This window comes from Toxorhynchites rutilus, chromosome 2, assembly GCF_029784135.1.
Source record: "Toxorhynchites rutilus septentrionalis strain SRP chromosome 2, ASM2978413v1, whole genome shotgun sequence".
In the NCBI taxonomy this organism is placed as follows: Eukaryota; Metazoa; Arthropoda; class Insecta; order Diptera; family Culicidae; genus Toxorhynchites; species Toxorhynchites rutilus.
The window spans coordinates 327804257-327823894 of NC_073745.1; the positions used below are offsets into that span (position 1 = coordinate 327804257).

Sequence of the window (19638 nt, forward strand, 5' to 3'; positions counted from 1 at the left end):
GCTCACACTTCAGATCGGAATATGAGAAAGGCAAGACTACAACTTTAGATGGATGCAATCAGATAAGGTATCCCCAAACCCTAGAATTATGATTTACCATAGGTAAAGAAATTTTTACCATAGGTAAAGAAATTTTTACCATAGGTAAAGAAATCTACCATAGATAAAGAAATCAAATCTCTTCATTATGATGAAGAGAGCTCAAACTCAAGGACATCCAGATTGGTGTCGAAGCTCATGAAAAACCATAGGTAGATCTCCTGGCAAAAGAAAAACGGAATTTTCGCAGCACTGTGTTATTGAAAATAATGACAAAGAAATATGTTTGCTTTATACTCAAAATACGGTACAAGTTGACAAAAAGACGGGACAATCAAAAAGGGTCGGAAAAACGGTACTGTCCCGTTGAAAACGGTACGTTTGGTTAGCCTAGCTTTGAGGCACCCCTAAATCATGTCCGATTGAGCTGAAACTTTGCAAAGGTAATTTTGTTTTGGGCCAATAAACAAAATGTAAATGGTGGTTTTTTTTTAAATTTGACATGACCATTTTTGCTGCCACCCTAATCCACATATTGGAATTCCAAATCTCAAAGTGCGAATCTGGGATTGGTTCGTTTGCAGTTGGTTTAGCAAAATCGTTGAGGGAATTCTCACCGAGTATCATTCTACCATCAAGCTGGTTGTGCGTAAATATGATGAAGGGAAGAAGCAATGTTGGCAACAATTTTTAAGTTGTTAAGTTGTAATCATAACGTGGTGAAACGTTTGACAAAAACGAAACAACGAAACTGCGAAAATTTACGCTTCCGCAAGCGATCAAGAATTTTGTAGTAAATCTCTTATTCACTCCTTTTTCTGATATAGCGAAATATATCGAAAGTGCTATCCAACATGACCAACAAGGGTACACATCGGCAACCCGTCATAATGTTCAGTAATGCATTTCGCGAGCTGCCAACGAGCAGAACACCAACATCGACTGAAAGTTCCATAGTAAAGCTATAGGAATTTGTCAGTTAGTGATAGGCTCATGCACTTTTGTTTTGGTCATGGCTTTCACATTATCTGAATACTGGTGTACATGATCCTGTGAATGGGTAGTTGAATGATTTCTGTATTGATAAAACATAGTTTTCACGCTGAAATGCCTTTTTTCGTACTTGAAACTCATTTTTAGTCTTTTACTGCGTTATCCGCGATTTTCTTTATTCGCGGTGAGCTAGCCAGACTATTCCACGCATAAGTGGAGTTCTACTGTAGTCGAGTTGTAGAGTGCAATAGGAACTAAACGCCCGAATGACTGCTGAGTCATGTGGACGAAGAAACTGCTGGAAGAACCCAAAATTCATTTCCAATTGAATACGAAGGCGAATTTTCCATAGTCCCCTGACTATCCTCAGTTGAATAGGACTTTGCCGAGCCCTGGTTGTTACTTTAAGATTCTTTGCTGGGCTGTCTTCGTTTTAAGAACTTTCATATAGTTTGACTTGAATCTCGGATCCAAAAAAAAATTGGGTAATTTGAAAATGACTACCCAATCCAGCGTTTGGAGATCCTCTCATGTGAGGAAAGTTCGGTGTTCTATGTGCAGTCTCCTTTTTGTCCATATACTTTTTATGCAGCAACATGCGAAATTACCTCGGATAAACAGGAGGAACCCGAGCCTTTTTTTTATGTTTGTTAATTCTTCAAACGGTTTCAGAAGCTTAAAGCACTGGTCCATAGAGCTCCACTGTTGTGTCGTCAAATTAGATTATGATTTTGAATTTGATAAGTAGTGATGTAGGCGTACCCTAGGGTGACAATGAATGTATGGGAAAAAATCGACCCTAAAATTTCAAAAACTTACCCTATGCAAAATGTTCACCACCTCGAAATAACACCCTATGCCGAATTTCAGCTCAATCGGACTTAAGGGAGAGTGGCGCAAAGTCAAAGTCAAGTTTCAAAGCTTGAATAATTTTTTTTTTGAAGTCGAATGTCTTAAATTTGCATGAAATGTCGAGATCTAGTGTCATCTCGAAATCAATTTTTTGTCAAAAATCGGCATTCTGGGACTTAGTTTTTTTTTCGGAGTACGAAACGAAAAGTATGACTTTGGGTGCCAATATAAATAGTTATCTCGATTTTTCATTCGGAAATTGCTACGAAATGTTGTTTTGCACGATAATATACCCTATGCAAAATATTAGCTCATTCGGACTTCATTTGCTGGTGTCACAAACGTTAAAATTTGAGTTTTTTGAGAACCGAAAAATCGCCGGAAATCGGGGTTTTTAACAAAAGGATGAATGATGACAAATATCTTAAAATTACATGACACGTCAAGATTTACAGTTATCTGAAAAAAAAAATTTGTCAAAAATCGATTTTTCATACGGAAAACGGAAAAACGACCAAGCGCCAAAAAACATTTTTTTTTACAAAAAAAATTTTCGAGATAACTGTAAATATCGATGATTAATGTAATTTTGAGACATTTGGTATCAATTTTTTTTTGAAAGCTCGTTTTTCGGTGATTTTTTGTTTTTCAATAAAAAAAAACTCAAATTTCAACATTTGTGACGGCAGTAAATGAAGTCCGAATGACATTTTTTTTTTCAACATTTCGTAGCAAGTTCGGAATGAAAAATTGAAATAACTATTTTTATTGGCACCCAAAACCATACTTTCCGTTTCGTACTCCGAAAAAAAAACTGAGTCCCAGAATACCGATCTTTGACAAAAAACATTTTTGGAGATGACACTAGATCTCGACATTTCATGCAATTTTAAGACATTTGGCATCAAAATTTTTTTTCGAAAACCCCAATTTTCTTTACTCTCCCCTTGGGTGATTTTTCGATTTTCAAAAAACTCAAACTTTGACCGCTTTGCGCCACTCTCCCTTAAGTCCGATTGAGCTGATATTTTACACTATAATACCTATAAAATTTTGGTCCAAGTATAAATTGTGGAAAAATATATAAATTTTCATAAAAAATATAAAAAAATTAAGAAACATACACAGAGAAAAAAATATTTTAAAACATTTTGTTTTTCTCAAAAATGTATTTTTTTAAATTCTCAAAAAATTATATGAATAATTGACAAATTTTCAAAGAAAACATTAAACTTGTTGTTAGAGAAGATTTTGACCTGTAAATGTGCCCGTCGTCCGATATATGTATGACTGGCACATGTGAGGAAAACTCATATATAGGGTTGGGGAAAAAGAAATGTTGTATCTCTGATCGAAATTTGACGCTTTATTTAACAAACATAAAACTATCCAATTAAAGTCAAATATGCGCCGTTTTGTTCGCAAACTTGTTACCATTTAGAAGGTAACTTCATTATCCCCCCTTTATAAAACCCCCTCCTTATTTGCAAAAAACTCAGACAGCCGGTTTTCGCAAGCCTCTTTTGAGACCAACTTAATATCACCAAGTGCGTTTTGCATGGACCGGAAGAGATGATAATCATTTGGTGTCAGGTCCGGACTACACGGTGGGTGCAATAGGACATCTCATCCGAGCTCCCGTATTTTCTGGCAGGTCATCAAAGATGTGAGGCCGAGCGCCATTCCTATTGATCATTTCTGGCCGCTTCTGATCAATCGCCTGCTTCAAACGGTCAAGCTGTTCACAGTAGAGAACCGAGTTGAGGGTCTGGCCATAGTTGAGCAGCTCATAGTGGATGATTCCCTTCCAATCCCACCAAACACACAGCAAAACCTTCCTGGTCGTCAATCCGGGCTTGGCGATGATTTGGGCCGGTTCACCGCGCTTCGACCACGACTTTTTTCGCTTTAGGTTGTCGTATGTGATCCACTTTTCATCACCAGTCACCATCTTTTTCAAAAATGGGTCGAGTTCGTTCCGTTTCAGCAGTACATCGCAGGCGTTGATTCGGTCTAAAAGATTTTTTTGCGTCAACACGTGTGGCACCCATACATCCAGCTTTTTTTGAATCCAATCTTCTGCAAATGGTTCCAAACGGTTTTATGGTCTACACTCAGTTCCTGGCCAATCGAGCGAGTGCTCACATGCCGGTCAACTTGGATGATTTCAACGATTTTATCGGTTTCCACGACGATTGGCCTACCAGTACGGGGTGTATCTTCGACAGCCACTACACCAGAACGAAATTGATCAAACCAACGCTGTGCTGTGCGAATCGTTACAGTATCGGCTCCATAAACTACACGAATTTTTTTCGGCCGCCTTCGTTGCAATTTTACTTCGCAGGTAGTAAAAACGTAAATATGGCGAATTTCTTGCTTGGTGGACTCCATCTTTGACGCGCTAAAGCGCGTTGAGACTGAAAAGGACAATCACAACGCTGTCAAAACGACACTTGTAGCAAAGATTGTCGTCTTTAAATAGCCGTATAGTATGACCCGATGCGATAAGTACAACACAAGGTATGTTTAAGTGTTGCCATATATTGACAATATGCGACATTTCTTTTTCCCCAACTCAATGAATATTTTTGAGCAAAAACAAACCAAAATAAAAAAACCTTTTTGAGAAAAAATGAATTTTTATTTTTCAACTAATATTTTTAGTGTAATTGAAAAAGAGTATTTTTTTTAATTTAAATTTTAACAGTTTTGTACATTTCAGGTATTATAATGTTTGAGTTATAAATTTTTGTAAAAAATTGAGAAATTTTTTTCTCAATTTGGACCTTTTCACAAAAAAGCCTGATTCTTTTTTCAATATTTCAAGTATGCAAAGTTGCTTAACTGACCAACGTCTTTACACCCATAACGTTGCACTGCTATATGAGATGGTGCTACCATCTCCTAAGTCGAGTTGGCATGAAATACGTCTACTGCTACTTTTGCTACTGTTCTGCTACTAAAGGGTGTGTCACATCAAATTGCATCACAGAAAAAACGCTGTAGAAAATTAATTTTTAGGAATTATATCTTCAGCTTTCGCTTATAATCAGATAAGAGTGTATAGATTACGTTGGCCATGCTTCACTGTCAATTTTTCGTAAATCTGGAAAAATGTCGTCGAACGAAAAAGAGCGTCGTGAATTAATCCTGCACTCATTTCGAGAATCCGGAGTTTTCACATCGGGATATCGGTAAGATGCTGGGAATCGTCCAATCCACGGTCAGCAGAGTACTAAAACGATACTTCGAGAACCTAACCATCGACCGGAAGGTGAAGAACGGCAAAAATGGATGCTCCGTCAGTGAAAAAGATCACAAGCGCGTAGTTAAGCAGTTTAGACGTGATCCGAGAAGTTCGGTCCGGGATGTCGCTAATAAGCTGAATTTGTCAAGTTCATTCGTCCAGCGGACCAAGCAGCGGGAGGGCCTGCGTACATACAAGGTTCAGAAGGCTCCTAACCGCGACGAAAGGCAAAACATGGTGGGGAAGACGCGAGCCCGGAAGCTGTACACCGAAATGCTGACGAAGCCGCATTGCCTGGTAATGGACGACGAAACCTACGTCAAAGCGGACTTTCGTCAGCTGCCGGGCCTGTTGTTCTTCCCCGCAGAGGACAAATTCAGCGTTCCGGAGGAGATTCGCAAGCAGAAACTATCCAAGTTTGCCAAAAAGTACATGGTGTGACAAGCGATCTGCTCTTGCGGAAAGCGGAGCGCCCCCTTCGTGATGACCGGCACGGTAAACGGGCAGGTTTACCTTAAGGAGTGCCTACAGAAGCGCTTACTACCACTATTAAAGCAGCACGAGGGCCCGACCATCTTCTGGTTGGATCTCGCTTCGTGCCACTATTCAAAGGACGTGTTGGAGTGGTACGAAGCCAACGGGGTCACCTTCGTGCCAAAGGAAATGAACCCGCCCAACGCGCCGGAGCTTCGCCCAATAGAGAAATATTGGGCGATTATGAAGCAGGCCCTCCGGAAGAACCCAAAAGTTGTCAAATCGGAGGCGGACTTCAAGAGAAAATGGATTTCTGTTCAAAAAAACTACAACCTGACGTTGTACAGAACCTTATGGACGGGGTAAAGAGGAAGGTGCGAGCATACGGGCTTGGGCTCGAAGTATGAATAAAAAGAAAATGCCAAAAGTTGTTTAATAGTTTTTATTTTACTGTCTAAAATTTGCAAAAGGATCGGTCTACTGGGCGAATTTCTACAGCGTTTTTTCCGTGATGCAATTTGATGTGACACACCCTTTATTTCAAGAAAATTGCTGTAGAATCGCATCGAATTCTTGTCGAAGCTTACAGTGAACTTGCTGTTTGAAAATCACAGTTTGAGTGATTCTAAAAATATAAAAATGGCGATCCTGGCAGAGAGCGGAACGAAGAGCGTGGAAAACCTCCCAATGCATTCGAGGGCAGTAAATTGTAACCACTTTTGGACGACGATAATACTCAAACGTAACTTTGGAATCGATTGAATGTGACTCAAGAAGCCATCTCCATAGCATTGAAGGTCATGGGAAGCTCGGAAAATGGGTTCATTATGAGCTAGACGGGAGACAGCAGGGAAGACCGATTATCATCCAGTATGTTTCGGAAACACTCAGACAGAGCTTCTCAACGCATTGAGCCCCATGTTAGTTAGATAAACGTTGATCTCTGGGACTGACAGTCATAAAATAAAGAAATATAAAAATATCCCTTGTTTTCGGATGTTTTATGACACATGACTACTTTTTGATCGAATTTTTGATTATTTCCTTTTGATGCGGGCTGAATGGAAAGCATAGTTAAAAAAATTTGGGACTCAACGTGTTATTTTTTAAATACTCTGTTATTACGCACAAGTCTTCGTTTGTAAACGTTATTGCTGTATGCATATATATATATATATATATATATATATATATATATATATATATATATATATATATATATATATATATATATATATATATATATATATCCCTCTTTAGGGGGGGGGTCTTGTTGTGGCTGCCATACAAATTAAACACAAATTTCTGCATTACTCGAGAATTATTCAAACAAATGAAACCATATTAGGCATATTAAGGTTTTAGGGTGCAATAAATTTTTCTATCGTGGCTAGACTCTCCATCCCCCTGTTTAAGGGGGGCCTTCCATACAAATGAAACACGAATTTCTGAATTACTCGAGAATTAATCAAGCGAACGAAACCAAATTTGGCATCTGGAGGTTTTAGGATGCAATAAATTTTACTATGCTACTTTCATACAAATGAAAGACAAATTTCTGCATAACTCGAATACTAATTATGCAAATGGAGCCAAATTTGGCATGTGAAGGTTTTATGGTGCACGGCACGTTTCTATGGTGAATACACTCCTCCCCCCTCTCTAAGGGGGGCTGCCATACAAACGAAATACAAACTTCTGCATAACTCTAGAACTAATCAAGCACAATTTGGGATGTGAGAGTTTTTGGGTATGAGAAATGTTTCTATTATGATATGACACCCCTCTCTCCTCTGGAATGGAGAGGGGTCCTATAAAAATATTACACATATTTCAACCAAAAATATCCCAACCAAACATGACAATTGGAAATTTTCGGAAAACTCTGAAGGAAAAAGGGAAAATTCGGAAAATTAAATTCCCATATGTTCTACAATTACATAGTGACAAGTGCTGTTAGTCCATTTGATGTTTGCGCTAGCGAAATTGATCTTTGTTCGAAACTGGAAATGGATTTTAATGTGATAAAACGCACTCCTATATCTTCTTCTATCTTTACCAAAAAAAGGATCACCGGATGTGTTGATAAAAACAGAACTCGATGAAGGAATTATCCGATTTGGGGCTGTCTTTATTCCATCATGTTTTCTGTATAAAACATTTAGGAGGCGATCTGGCGTAGTGGTAACACCCATACCTCTCAAGCAGAGATCACGAGTTCAATTCTCACTCCCGACATTCTTCCAAAATGGAAGTAAAAGTGACGAACCAGCCGAAATGTGTTGAATAGTGACTTTGACTAGAGAAAAAAATAAATAAAACATTTATTCCATGTAACGGAGAAACATATTATTTGCAAGTGGTTGAAAAATCTTGAACGAGAATTGTGTTTGAAAATAATCTGATATTATAACGATGAGTTTCGTTAGACATACTGGGAATTTTATAGTAACAGGTAAATTCAACGGGGTCGAATAGAAGATCAATCAATAAACAGTTCTGCGATTGGAACCATGGACTTGCTCATAGTAAGAAAACGTGAATGTTTGAATGTAGTGATAACAAAAAACAAATTTTGGGCGGGACGAAGTTTGCCGGATCAGCTAGTTATCCAGTATATCGTGGAGCCATCGACAAAAAGTTCAACACACGCTGTCCTGTATGACAATTCATACTTTTAACACACAACATGAACAACAAGGCGCCCAGTACACTATTTCGAGGAACACCGAAGTCATTTGACATTCGATCCGATGTAGAATTGCCAAATCTAGTCACATTACTTCTTTTGTTCAAGTAATTGGTAAACTATTGCAAATTCTAACAAAAAAAAACATATTTTCAGCAATACTTGAAGAAGTTTTTGTTACCGTTACAAATGTTCGTTTAAGGTCCAAAAACGCCGCTACCGTGTATTTTCCATTTTTTCCAGTAGAGTTTCATTTGCCTAATATCAACGTTATCGCAGTCCCGGTTTAGGAATCAACAGAAGTGATGAACTCTTGATGAACTCAGCTCTGAAAGTAATCTTGTAAAGGGTGTGTCACATCAAATTGCATCACGGAAAAAACTCTGTAGAAATTCGCCCAGTAGACCGATCCTTTTGAAAATTTTAGACAGTAAAATAAAAACTATTAAACAACTTTTGGCATTTTCTTTTTATTCATACTTCGAGCCCAAGCCCGTATGCTCGCACCTTCCTCTTTACCCCGTCCATAAGGTTCTGTACAACGTCAGGTTGTAGTTTTTTTTTTAACAGAAATCCATTTTCTCTTGAAGTCCGCCTCCGATTTAACAACTGTTGGGTTCTTCCGGAGGGGCTGCTTCATAATCGCCTAATATTTCTCTATTGGGCGAAGCTCCGGCGCGTTGGGCGGGTTCATTTCCTTTGGCACGAAGGTGACCCCGTTGGCTTCGTACCACTCCAACACGTCCTTTGAATAGTGGCACGAAGCGAGATCCAACCAGAAGATGGTCGGGCCCTCGTGCTGCTTTAATAGTGGTAGTAAGCGCTTCTGTAGGCACTCCTTAAGGTAAACCTGCCCGTTTACCGTGCCGGTCATCACGAAGGGGGCGCTCCGCTTTCCGCAAGAGCAGATCGCTTGTCACACCATGTACTTTTTGGCAAACTTGGATAGTTTCTGCTTGCGAATCTCCTCCGGAACGCTGAATTTGTCCTCTGCGGAGAAGAACAACAGGCCCGGCAGCTGACGAAAGTCCGCTTTGACGTAGGTTTCGTCGTCCATTACCAGGCAATGCGGCTTCGTCAGCATTTCGGTGTACAGCTTCCGGGCTCGCGTCTTCTCCACCATGTTTTGCCTTTCGTCGCGGTTAGTAGCCTTCTGAACCTTGTATGTACGCAGGCCCTCCCGCTGCTTGGTCCGCTGGACGAATGAACTTGACAAATTCAGCTTATTGGCGACATCCCGGACCGAACTTCTCGGATCACGTCTAAACTGCTTAACTACGCGCTTGTGATCTTTTTCACTGACGGAGCATCCATTTTTGCCGTTCTTCACCTTCCGGTCGATGGTTAGGTTCTCGAAGTATCGTTTTAGTACTCTGCTGACCGTGGATTGGACGATTCCCAGCATCTTACCGATGTCCCGATGTGACAACTCCGGATTCTCGAAATGAGTGCACAGGATTAATTCACGACGCTCTTTTTCGTTCGACGACATTTTTCCAAATTTACGAAAAATTGACAGTGAAGCATGGCCAACGTGATCTATACACTCTTATCTGATTATAAGCGAAAGCTGAAGATATAATTCCTAAAAATTAAATTTCTACAGCGTTTTTTCCGTGATGCAATTTGATGTGACACACCCTTTAATCTGTTTTTAGTGTTTGCCATATTCGGGATGGATATTATGTAATACTTTACAAGATTACTATACCGAATCCAAAACTTTCATCGATGGTTCCAACACTAACGACGCGTCTAGATATAATTTTGTTGACTAGTTTTCAATTCCCGATGTTGGTTATTTTAATAGGGGAGAGGGAGGCAAGTTGGCGAGGGAGGCAAGATGACGAATCGGTAATTTAACCCGTTGTAATGAAGGTAGCGCCACCTACTTTTTACTGAAGATGCATCATAACAAGGCCAAACTTTGTACTCGGTAACTCTGCCGGAAACGTTATCACAAAAAAAATGTAAAATAAAACTGAGAAAAATCGTGATTTTGTTATTTTTTCCGTTTTTTCAAATTTCATTATCCACTTTATGAGAAAAGTTAAAATTTCAAAATAATTTTATTCATGAAAAAAAGGTACTCTATTGTACATAATCAGTTTGTTTCCGGTGAGTTTCAATCATGATTTTTTTTAGCTAAATTTTTTTCATTGAAAAAGTCGCTTGGGGGCATGTTGGCGAACTGCAACATTATGTTAATTTTTGGTTTTTTATTGCAGATGGTTAGAACATATAAGCGAAAAAGAGACCAATATTCGGACGGACACCAGTTTGGAGAATGTTATGAAGGCTATAGAAGAAGGTTTGTCTGTTCTGGGGGCTTCAAAACAGTTCGGTGTGCCAGAACCAACTTTGAGACGCTATCGACGAAAATATCCAGACTTGGAGGTTAGATTTTCAATTCAGCATTTGCGTTTCCATGTTCTTTATGCAAGAAATATTAAATCTGTATCAATTTCAGGATACGTCGTCCAATAAAGGCTGCTTTAAAACCACATTCAGGTCCAGCTTCGAGGAATTGCCTACTCGTTTGCGGTTAAAAATGGCATAGAGCACCCTTTCAAAGGAACATGCGCTGGTCGGACATGGGTTGAAATGTTTATGAAGGCTCATAAGCTATCTTTGAGAAAGCCAGAAAATACCTCAGCGGCTCGATTAATGGCGTTCAATAAAGAAATTTGTGACTTATTTTTTCGAATTTTGGGAGATATACGAGCTCAATATTGTTTTCCTGCGTGTGACATTTACAGTGTTGATGAAAATGACATTTCCACTGTTCCAATCAAGGATAAATAAATAATTGTTATTACATTTTGTTGATTTTTAGGTGACCAAACCATATTCGCCAACTTGCCTCCAGGCATTCGCCATCTTGCCTCCACGTGGAGGCAAGATGGCGAATTCGACACTTTTTGCGCAAAGCTTTTGGGTGGACAAGTTTTTTAGTTTTTTGCCCATCCAATAGATAATATGATAGAAAACACTTCAGGCTATATGAATCAGCATCAACATTAGAAAAAAATAATTCCAAGATCCAGGACTCGCCAAAGCTTAACGTCGCCAACTTGCCTCCCTCTCCCCTACCTAATTATGTCATAGAAAAGCGTTGGAATGAATGTAATATTTTAAAAAAAATTTGTTTGTAACGAAAGTTGAATTTAAAAAATGTGGTTCTTGATTCGACCGGAAAGTTATTGATATTGAATTAAAAACATATTTATTAAGTAAAAACTATAAAAAAAAACATTATCGTTAGTAAAAATATAAAGGATAGAAAAAAATCTTTCCCTAATCAGATGACAGATTCCCGTCCTCCACATCATACTTTGCTTTGAACTTTCGGCAATCGCCGCCCAAGCTCACGCTTATTTATCAAATAAATCAGAGATAAAAAAAATCTCAATCAAATAACTGCGCTCCCATTCATAAAAATATATTGGATTGTATTCTTATCTCAACCATAGAAGTCGGCACCCGATATCAATCGCCCAAGTTAATTCAAACATATGCTCGCTTAATATGGTTTAGGCGAAAAGTGACAGGGACAGCTTATTTCATGAACGCATAAACTAAATATGAACTGCTGTGTTATGAACACCGACACTGTAGTCTGAACTGGGTTCGTAACATTCCCACCCTTATGAATTTACAATTCATGATGAGCTACAATGTTGACGTTTATATTCAATATAGGTATACTGCATAAGATTTCTAGTTTATTCTCAATTCATTGAAGCCATTCAGTATACGTCTACGTTTGTGAACGTTGGTTTCTAGATTGTCGCTTATTAAACGCAACACCATAGAAGTCTTTACCCCTGCAATCGATTTCGGCTAGCACCGATTACTGAAATCTGAAAACTGTACTGAAAACAAAATGAGAGGTTAGAATATTATATTATTTTGAATCTTGCTGAATCTGATGAAAAATGAACCCAATAGAAGAAACACCTTACGGATTCGGGTTAGAATCAAAATGACGCGTTTAAATTCGAAAATTGTAAATTATATGTATGGCAAGAAATCCATGCTGCGGGAGCACATTACTCACCTTATTGTACCCCTTCAGCTCGAACCAACCCGTATCGTACAGATGCTGGGCAGTGTGTGGCATCGCTCGGATTAGGTTCAGCCGCGAAATGCTGTCAATCCCCACCATCAGAACGCTCAGTGGGCGCGGTAGATTCGACTGCTGGCGGAAGCGATCCAACCGCTCCCGGACTGATGCTTTGGTCCGAATGAAAGCATGCACGTTGGTGTAGACAGACTTGCGTGTCTTGCTGTTGGCCGAAACGCTGCCCTTGCAACGCACCAGCACCCCGCTGGTCACGCTCGCTGGCAGATGTATGTCGTGGGAGAAAAATTTACACTCGTCTAAACTGTGCGTGAAAAGAACACCGGTGAAATGGGATGGTTTTCATTAGTGCAAAGTGAACCAGTTCCCCAAAGTAGGAAATACTACTTACTTAAAGTTCTTATCAGCCTTTTCACCAACCCCTGCTCGTTCGATGCTGTGATAGCAGCACTCGATGTACTTCATGTAGTGCGGCAGGTGATCGGTAACGTATTCCCGATGGAATTGCAGCACTATCGAATCGTTGTCGAAGGTCTGCTCGATCGAGGTAAGCGGTCGCTTCGGCGAGCAGGGAATGAACTGCTCCTTGTGGAACAGTCGCATCACATCATGTGCCAGCGGATCCAGATCTAGCATCTTGCATCCCGGCCCAAAAACTAGGAACCCTTTTGGCACTGCAGTCGTTTGGTTGTTGGTGGCAGGACGCGAGTCGACGCCGTTGGAATGGTTGTGCGGTTGTATAGTACCGTGGTTGGTCAAAGTGTGTGGAATAATGGGAATGACTTGGTTGGTTGTGGATTCATATACTAGATTCGGCAAGGCTTCGCCTTCAGGGGTTCAATGTTATGCATGGTTTGCAGCATTAGCGCGGTGCACAGTTTTGTGATTATTGGATTTTGTTTATTTGGAACACCATATATACACAGAAAAAAACCAGCGTGCAACATACAGATTGTTGATTGAGGTTCGGATTGCCGTTGAAAGGTATTATTTTTTATGCGTTCGACATTGATAAAAACGGGAGGCAAAAGGGTGAAAACAAAACAAAATACATCGATATATTAAAACCAATCGGATAGAAACTAATGGGTTTTGCGTGTTTAGTGTAATTTTTTTGTGTGGTAGCAATTTGAAAATGAGTTGAAGAAATGGGTATGCAAAAGGTGACAAACAGATGAAAATTCATTGAATGGCGATATAATCATTGTTTCAATTGTTTGTTTATGGTTCATGTTATCTTTCTTTCACATTAAAATTCATAGACCCGATGTAGACATGGCCAACAAATTAATAAAGTGCGAAGTTCGAATAGTATCAGAGGAACCACTGTACTTCGCTGGTTCCAAAAATTCCAGTCCGGATATAGCGTTGAAGATGTTGTGCGATGCATGAAATTAATTACTAACAAATACAATACGAAGTGGAAAACTTCAAAAGATGACAAAATAATTCGACAGGGTTCGACAAACAAAATGTCAACATTTTCTTAATTTTATCGGCGATCTCTGTATTTTGATTGTTATTCATTGGCTTCTACCGGAAAAAAATCTCTTTATCCATTATACATATATGTTCCTAGGAAGCAACGAAATATTATTAGGAAAGACCTGAATTTGATCGTAACGGACTGTATTCTATGACGGCAGGTATCATCTTTTTAAATTCTTTTTAGACTAGGTATTATTATATGCTAATTGATTTTCTCAAATACCTAATAAGACCCTTAAAAGTGTCTACCATATTAATGATACATTTTTTATTTTCAGAAAACCAACCTCCAAAAAAAAACTCGCCAGCATTTCGCTAAAAAATAGTGATTTTTTAAATTAATTTCTCTAATCTCATCTAATGTTATATTTCAATTTCTCTGTCTGTAAATAACACTTTCTAATAATAACATTTGTGCTCCCTTGGTCGAGTGGTTAGCGTCATAACTAACATGCTGGGTGTTCGGGTTCGATTCCCGTTCTGGTCGGGGGAATTTTTCGTCAAAGAAATTTCCTCCGACTTGCACTGTGATCACGCGTATTCTAGAGCTTGCCACTCAGAATGCATTCAAGGCGTGTTATTTGGTATAGAAATCTCAACTAAGTACTAATAAAAATGACGCAAGTAATACTACGTTGAGACGGCGAAGTTCCTCTAGGAACATTAGTGCCATTGAAGAAGAAGAAGAATAATAACATTTATATTGGAGACACAAGTAAGACATTATATGTCAAGTCTTCACAATTTTGGATCGATATGATGTATCCCTCCAGCTCGTAATAAGACTTTGCTGACCGACCTTCATTTAGCCTTTTTTTGGGAACTTTTATGTTCATTTCGCTCAATAAATTAGAAAGTCATTTACCGATTATATCTTCCAGAAATTCATCAGGTGTGTAAATTGAAATTCACCGCTTTTTGTCAAGATTCGAGATTTTATTGCAAAATTTTTTTGTATCTTCAATTGCATCTCGCTAGCCATTTTTTTGTCCCATTTCTGGTAGCACACGAATTCAACTTAAAAACTGTTGGTCTTCCGAAGCGTCGTGTATCTATCCAATTTTCAGTCCAATTGGTCTCTTCATGGGAATAGAGATGCTGCTCATCCAGTCCATGGATCAGCGAACAGAACAAATGGTGATCGAAAGGGGCGATATCTGGAGAATATGGCGGGTGAGGCAAGATGACCCATTGAAATCGTCCCAGGTAGGTTGAGCAGTATGTGACCAATAACAATGTAATGCAACCAAATCACCTTATCGGGTCTATGTTCATTTTGTGGCTGTTTCTCTTTTAATGCTCGACTCAAGCGCATATGATGCATTCGGTAGCGAACTTTTGAGTTGGTTTCATATGGTTTCAACTGTTCATCATATACAACGCCGAGTTGGTTCGACCATCACCATCACAGTTTGACAGTTCATGTTTGTTGATTTCCGCGATAACACCACAAATTTTTGACTTGAGGCTTCCTCTTTCTTTTTTATACTGGGGATCAACATTTCGAAAATGAGAGCGTTACGTTTGATGCACAAGATTTTGAGCGTTAATACTTCTTCACTGGCTGAACTTCATTCGAAAGATGATAGGACTACGAATGATATTTGTTAATCATTGACCCAAACATTTGTTCTAATAGTTTATAAATTGCTTTGAGAGCGTAATATTCACAATCACAAATATCACAAACTTGACAATCCATTCAGTCTTGATAGTTCGACGGTTGAGCGTCGGTTTTACACCGTTAGGCGAAGAGTGTTCGTGAACGATTGAAATGCACGTATGTATTGTTGATTTTATATCTTGTCAAAGATAGGAGCATGTATTGAATCGGCAGTGAGTGTTTAAAAGAAAATATACACACTAACAATAAGGACACAAATATCGTGTGTTGTTCTCATGAGAACAACAAGAATCAAGAATGAAGCATTTATAAACCATCTTCAGTGGCTTTTACAAAGTCACACAAACCCAACGGTTCGTTTTAGGACCACCAAAAAGTTCTCACCTGTATTTACCTGTACCAGATGTGTGACTTGAAATTGATTTTTTCGATGAAGAAAACACATATTTTTCAGAAGAACCTCAAAATATTTTTATTCAAAGTGATCCGCGTTTGATCCTACACATTTCTCATATTTCTCGGGCGAAAACTTTTCGCCGACCCATTCTTTGGAATCTTTATATTCGTCGAAGTGCTGTTCTGCAAATGCATGTCTCATTGAAGCAAAAAGGTGATAACCCAACGGGTCAATTCTGGAGAATAATGTTTACATTTCACGAATAACGTTTCTCAGTGAAATTTTTCTGTTCGTATTTGAAATAAATCCATTTTTCATCACCAGTGACAATTCAATTCAAGACCGGAGACACAAAAAGACCCAAAATGATTTGCGATGTTCCATTTGTCTTTCGCTTAATTTGTGTGACACCCATTTTACGAGCATCTGGATCTATCCCATGGGTTTTAAACGATGTCCATTTTCAAATGTTCGGGACACATTCGGTGTTTCTGCCATTTGTTTGTGTTTGTGTTGGGTCTACTTTCAGCAACTTCTGGAATTTCTCGTCTTCAAACTTTTTCGCTGCACCAGGATGGACAATGATCTTTTAATTGAAATCACCACTTTTCAATTGACGAAACCATATTTTACTAAAGGAGCATGTTCCCCATAAGCTTCCACCAAAGAATGATGTACTTCGACCGCCTTTTTCTTCAAATGAAAAATAAGTCGTGTGGGTAATGCCGGGGACATAACCGGAAAGACCGGAATCATTGGCGTTGGTGGTGCTGGATCATAGTTTTGGTGCTGTCGCTGGTGTTGCTGGATTCGATTTTGGTTGGATTCAGGTGAGTTTTAGTAAGCAATATCCCACAAATTATACTAAACGACATATTTTGCCGATACGAACGGAGAACCGAATCGGTGGTGCGTATCGAAAAAAAATAAGCTCCAGCATTCTTTCTCTGCTACTCTGCTACCGGTTCTTATGATGTGAACTTCTTCCCGGTTAAAAAAGAAATGATCGATTCAGAGCGCAATAGCGAAATTTATCCAAATTGACTAGATTGAGAAATGCACATGGGTGGAGTTTGCGACGCAATGTTTCGCTTCTCTTTAATTGCCTTTGCACGATATGCTCGATGGATAGCTACACAGTATGTTCAATAAATAAGGGGACTTTTTTTCAAATCATGGAACACGAAACGCCATCTGTTGAACGTTGATAACATTATAAATTTAAATGTCTCAGTTTTCAAACGCAGCCAACTTTATTTAAATTAAAAAAGTTACGCGCTTTTTAATAACAGTATGTTTTGTGCTTGCGTCGTAAAAATAGAATGGAACAAATAGCAAATATGAAATTTTGTTTCGTGATTTTTTTTAATTCAGGGAACAGAAAATAGTCGCATGATGATAGATCAGGAGAATACGGAGGGTGGTCGATGACACAAATCTGTTTTTTCATCAAAAACTCACGAAACAATATTTAATATTTTTTCTTTGTTCCATTGTATTTTTACGACACAAGCACAAAACATTTTGTCATCAAAAAGCGCGTAACTTTTTAACCCGTCAACCGATTTGCATAAAGTTTGCTGCGTTTGAAAGCTGAGACCTTTACCTTTCTAATGTTATCAACGTTCAACGTAACGCCACCTTTACGTGTTCCATGATATAAATGAAAAGTCCCCTTATTGATTGGCAATACTGTGTATGATTGTTTTCATATTGATGAATTGAAATTGAATTCTGTTGTACCAGTGTTTGGATTTCGATCAAAATCAAATGATACACAATGTGTCATGCAAGTAAACTCTCACGAACATATAACCAAATATGAGAGGATCATTCAGATACTTGTATGAATGTCAGCAATCACTTTTGTAACATTTAGTGATTAAACTAAGAGAGGAACGAAGACTGTTGTTTGCATATTCGAGTTGTATAAAACATGGCACACTATTTTCGAAGCCTGCATACAAGTTTGAACCTCATATATCGTCTCATTTTACTATAGCGAAACCCACTGCACGGACAAGTGTAAAGCAATAAATGATACAAGAAAAATTACGTCATCATTACGTCACCATTTGCGGAGAGCAGCGAATAGGAAAAGAGATAAAACGCGAGAGTTTTTGCTTCTCACTGGAGCGGTGTTGCTAGTAAAACTATGCGGTCTATATGAATATACACATTTCAAGGGATAGCGGCGTTAAAAATGGAAAATATAATCTGACTACCCTTCCCTTAGCCTCTATCGAGCTAAATAATCATATAGTTTGCACTCTCTGAGACTTAAAAATCAGGATCTGCTACATTAGCTGAATATGAATCTTTCGCTTTGCGTTGTCCGTATGATCCTGCTGTTTCATGATGCATGGAGAGGTCGGTATGCATATGTTAGAGGCAAAGAAGAAAATAAGCTTTCTGCACCGAAAGCGTATATGATAGCTTTGCTTGCATGCTGGTGTGCAATGAAGTGCGAGCCGATGCAGAGTTGTCTCGTTCTCTTTTGTGTCGTGATTTGCAGCACATAACAATAATAGAATACCGCTGGGGGAAATGTTTCCTGAAAGATCATATTTGAACGAACGAAAGCGATTTTTTCAATGAGTGGATCATTTGGCAAACACTGGTCGGTACAATTTGAGGAGCACAAATTGGACCAATCAAAACGTGGATTTCAGCGCCTTTATTCTATTACAATTATTCAATTGTTTATCTATAAACAGATATAATTTTCTGTATTGCACTAGACGCGTATAAATATTTCCAATCAATTGGTGCATACATCTTTGCAATCTACTAAGAAATAGTCGAGTTATAAGTGTTCAGAATATTTCATCATTTGCTACATGTTCAGTGTTTAAGTTTTCATTTTATCGAAAACTTATCAACATCGGATGCGCTTCAGTCGCAATTTCACATCGAGCATAAATCTGAAATTGTTTGATCAGTAAAATATTGGATTTTTATTCCCATACCCAGCTGTATGTCACCCGCCATGTTTTTGGTGCCAACATCTCAAACGTCAATAGTATTTGTTTTCTTCAAAACAGCGATCCGCGTTAGCGGCATTGAGCTTCGTTTACTAGTTTAGGGGAGCGTCAACGAATAGCTGAATTTCAGTCGAAGTGAACGTTTTCAAAATTAAAATTATGAATGAAAATTAGCTTTTCCATATCAAATTAGTATTCTAATTTGAATTTAAAACATTTTTGTTTGCAGGGGTGAAAAAGTCAAATGCGAAAATTGTTTATGAAGACAATTTTCTATTATAATGAAAAAATTCAGCAACAATTTTGGAATTGTATAGCCATATGGTTGAATGAAAGTCAGAAATACGTGTTTCAAGTAATTAAATAACATGATGTGAAAATATTCATTCAAATTTTAAAATTCATAAATCGGCTTCGTGTCTTCTAATCTGATAAAGATTACACTAACGAGTTTGGGACACAAATTATGGCCCTAATTTGAAGTCGTCACCATCGCGAATCACCAATTTACCGCCATCTGACAAATCGTGATGTCGATGATGAACTTTTACAGTAGAGGGATAGTGGGATATGCGATGACGGTAGGTAGAGTGAGATAACGATAATCGTGTAACACCTGGCCATACCTCATACTATCTGGTTTGATTTTTTTTGCACCTTTCAAGTTAATACAATTTTCTGGCCCTACAATATTACCATTGCATTGGAGACAGGGTTGCCAACTAAAATTCTCAAAAATCAGGAAGAATGAAAATGAAAAACTG

At 38.5% G+C, this 19638-nt stretch overlaps 1 protein-coding gene across 5 annotated transcripts in view; it reads right to left on the reverse strand.

The window, feature by feature from the left end:
* LOC129770974 (uncharacterized) overlaps nucleotides 1-19638 on the reverse strand; it is a 42580-nt gene that overhangs the window by 2569 nt on the left and 20373 nt on the right. For 4 of the 5 annotated variants that reach the window (XM_055774191.1, XM_055774190.1, XM_055774189.1 and 1 more), the window contains 2 exons: nucleotides 12773-13208; nucleotides 12358-12685 (listed from right to left, as the gene is read on the reverse strand). In XM_055774191.1, coding sequence (XP_055630166.1) covers nucleotides 12358-12685; nucleotides 12773-13208 — 764 coding nt within the window. The remainder of the gene's footprint in view (nucleotides 1-12357; nucleotides 12686-12772; nucleotides 13209-19638) is intronic. The other variant, XM_055774193.1, reaches the window with a different exon arrangement.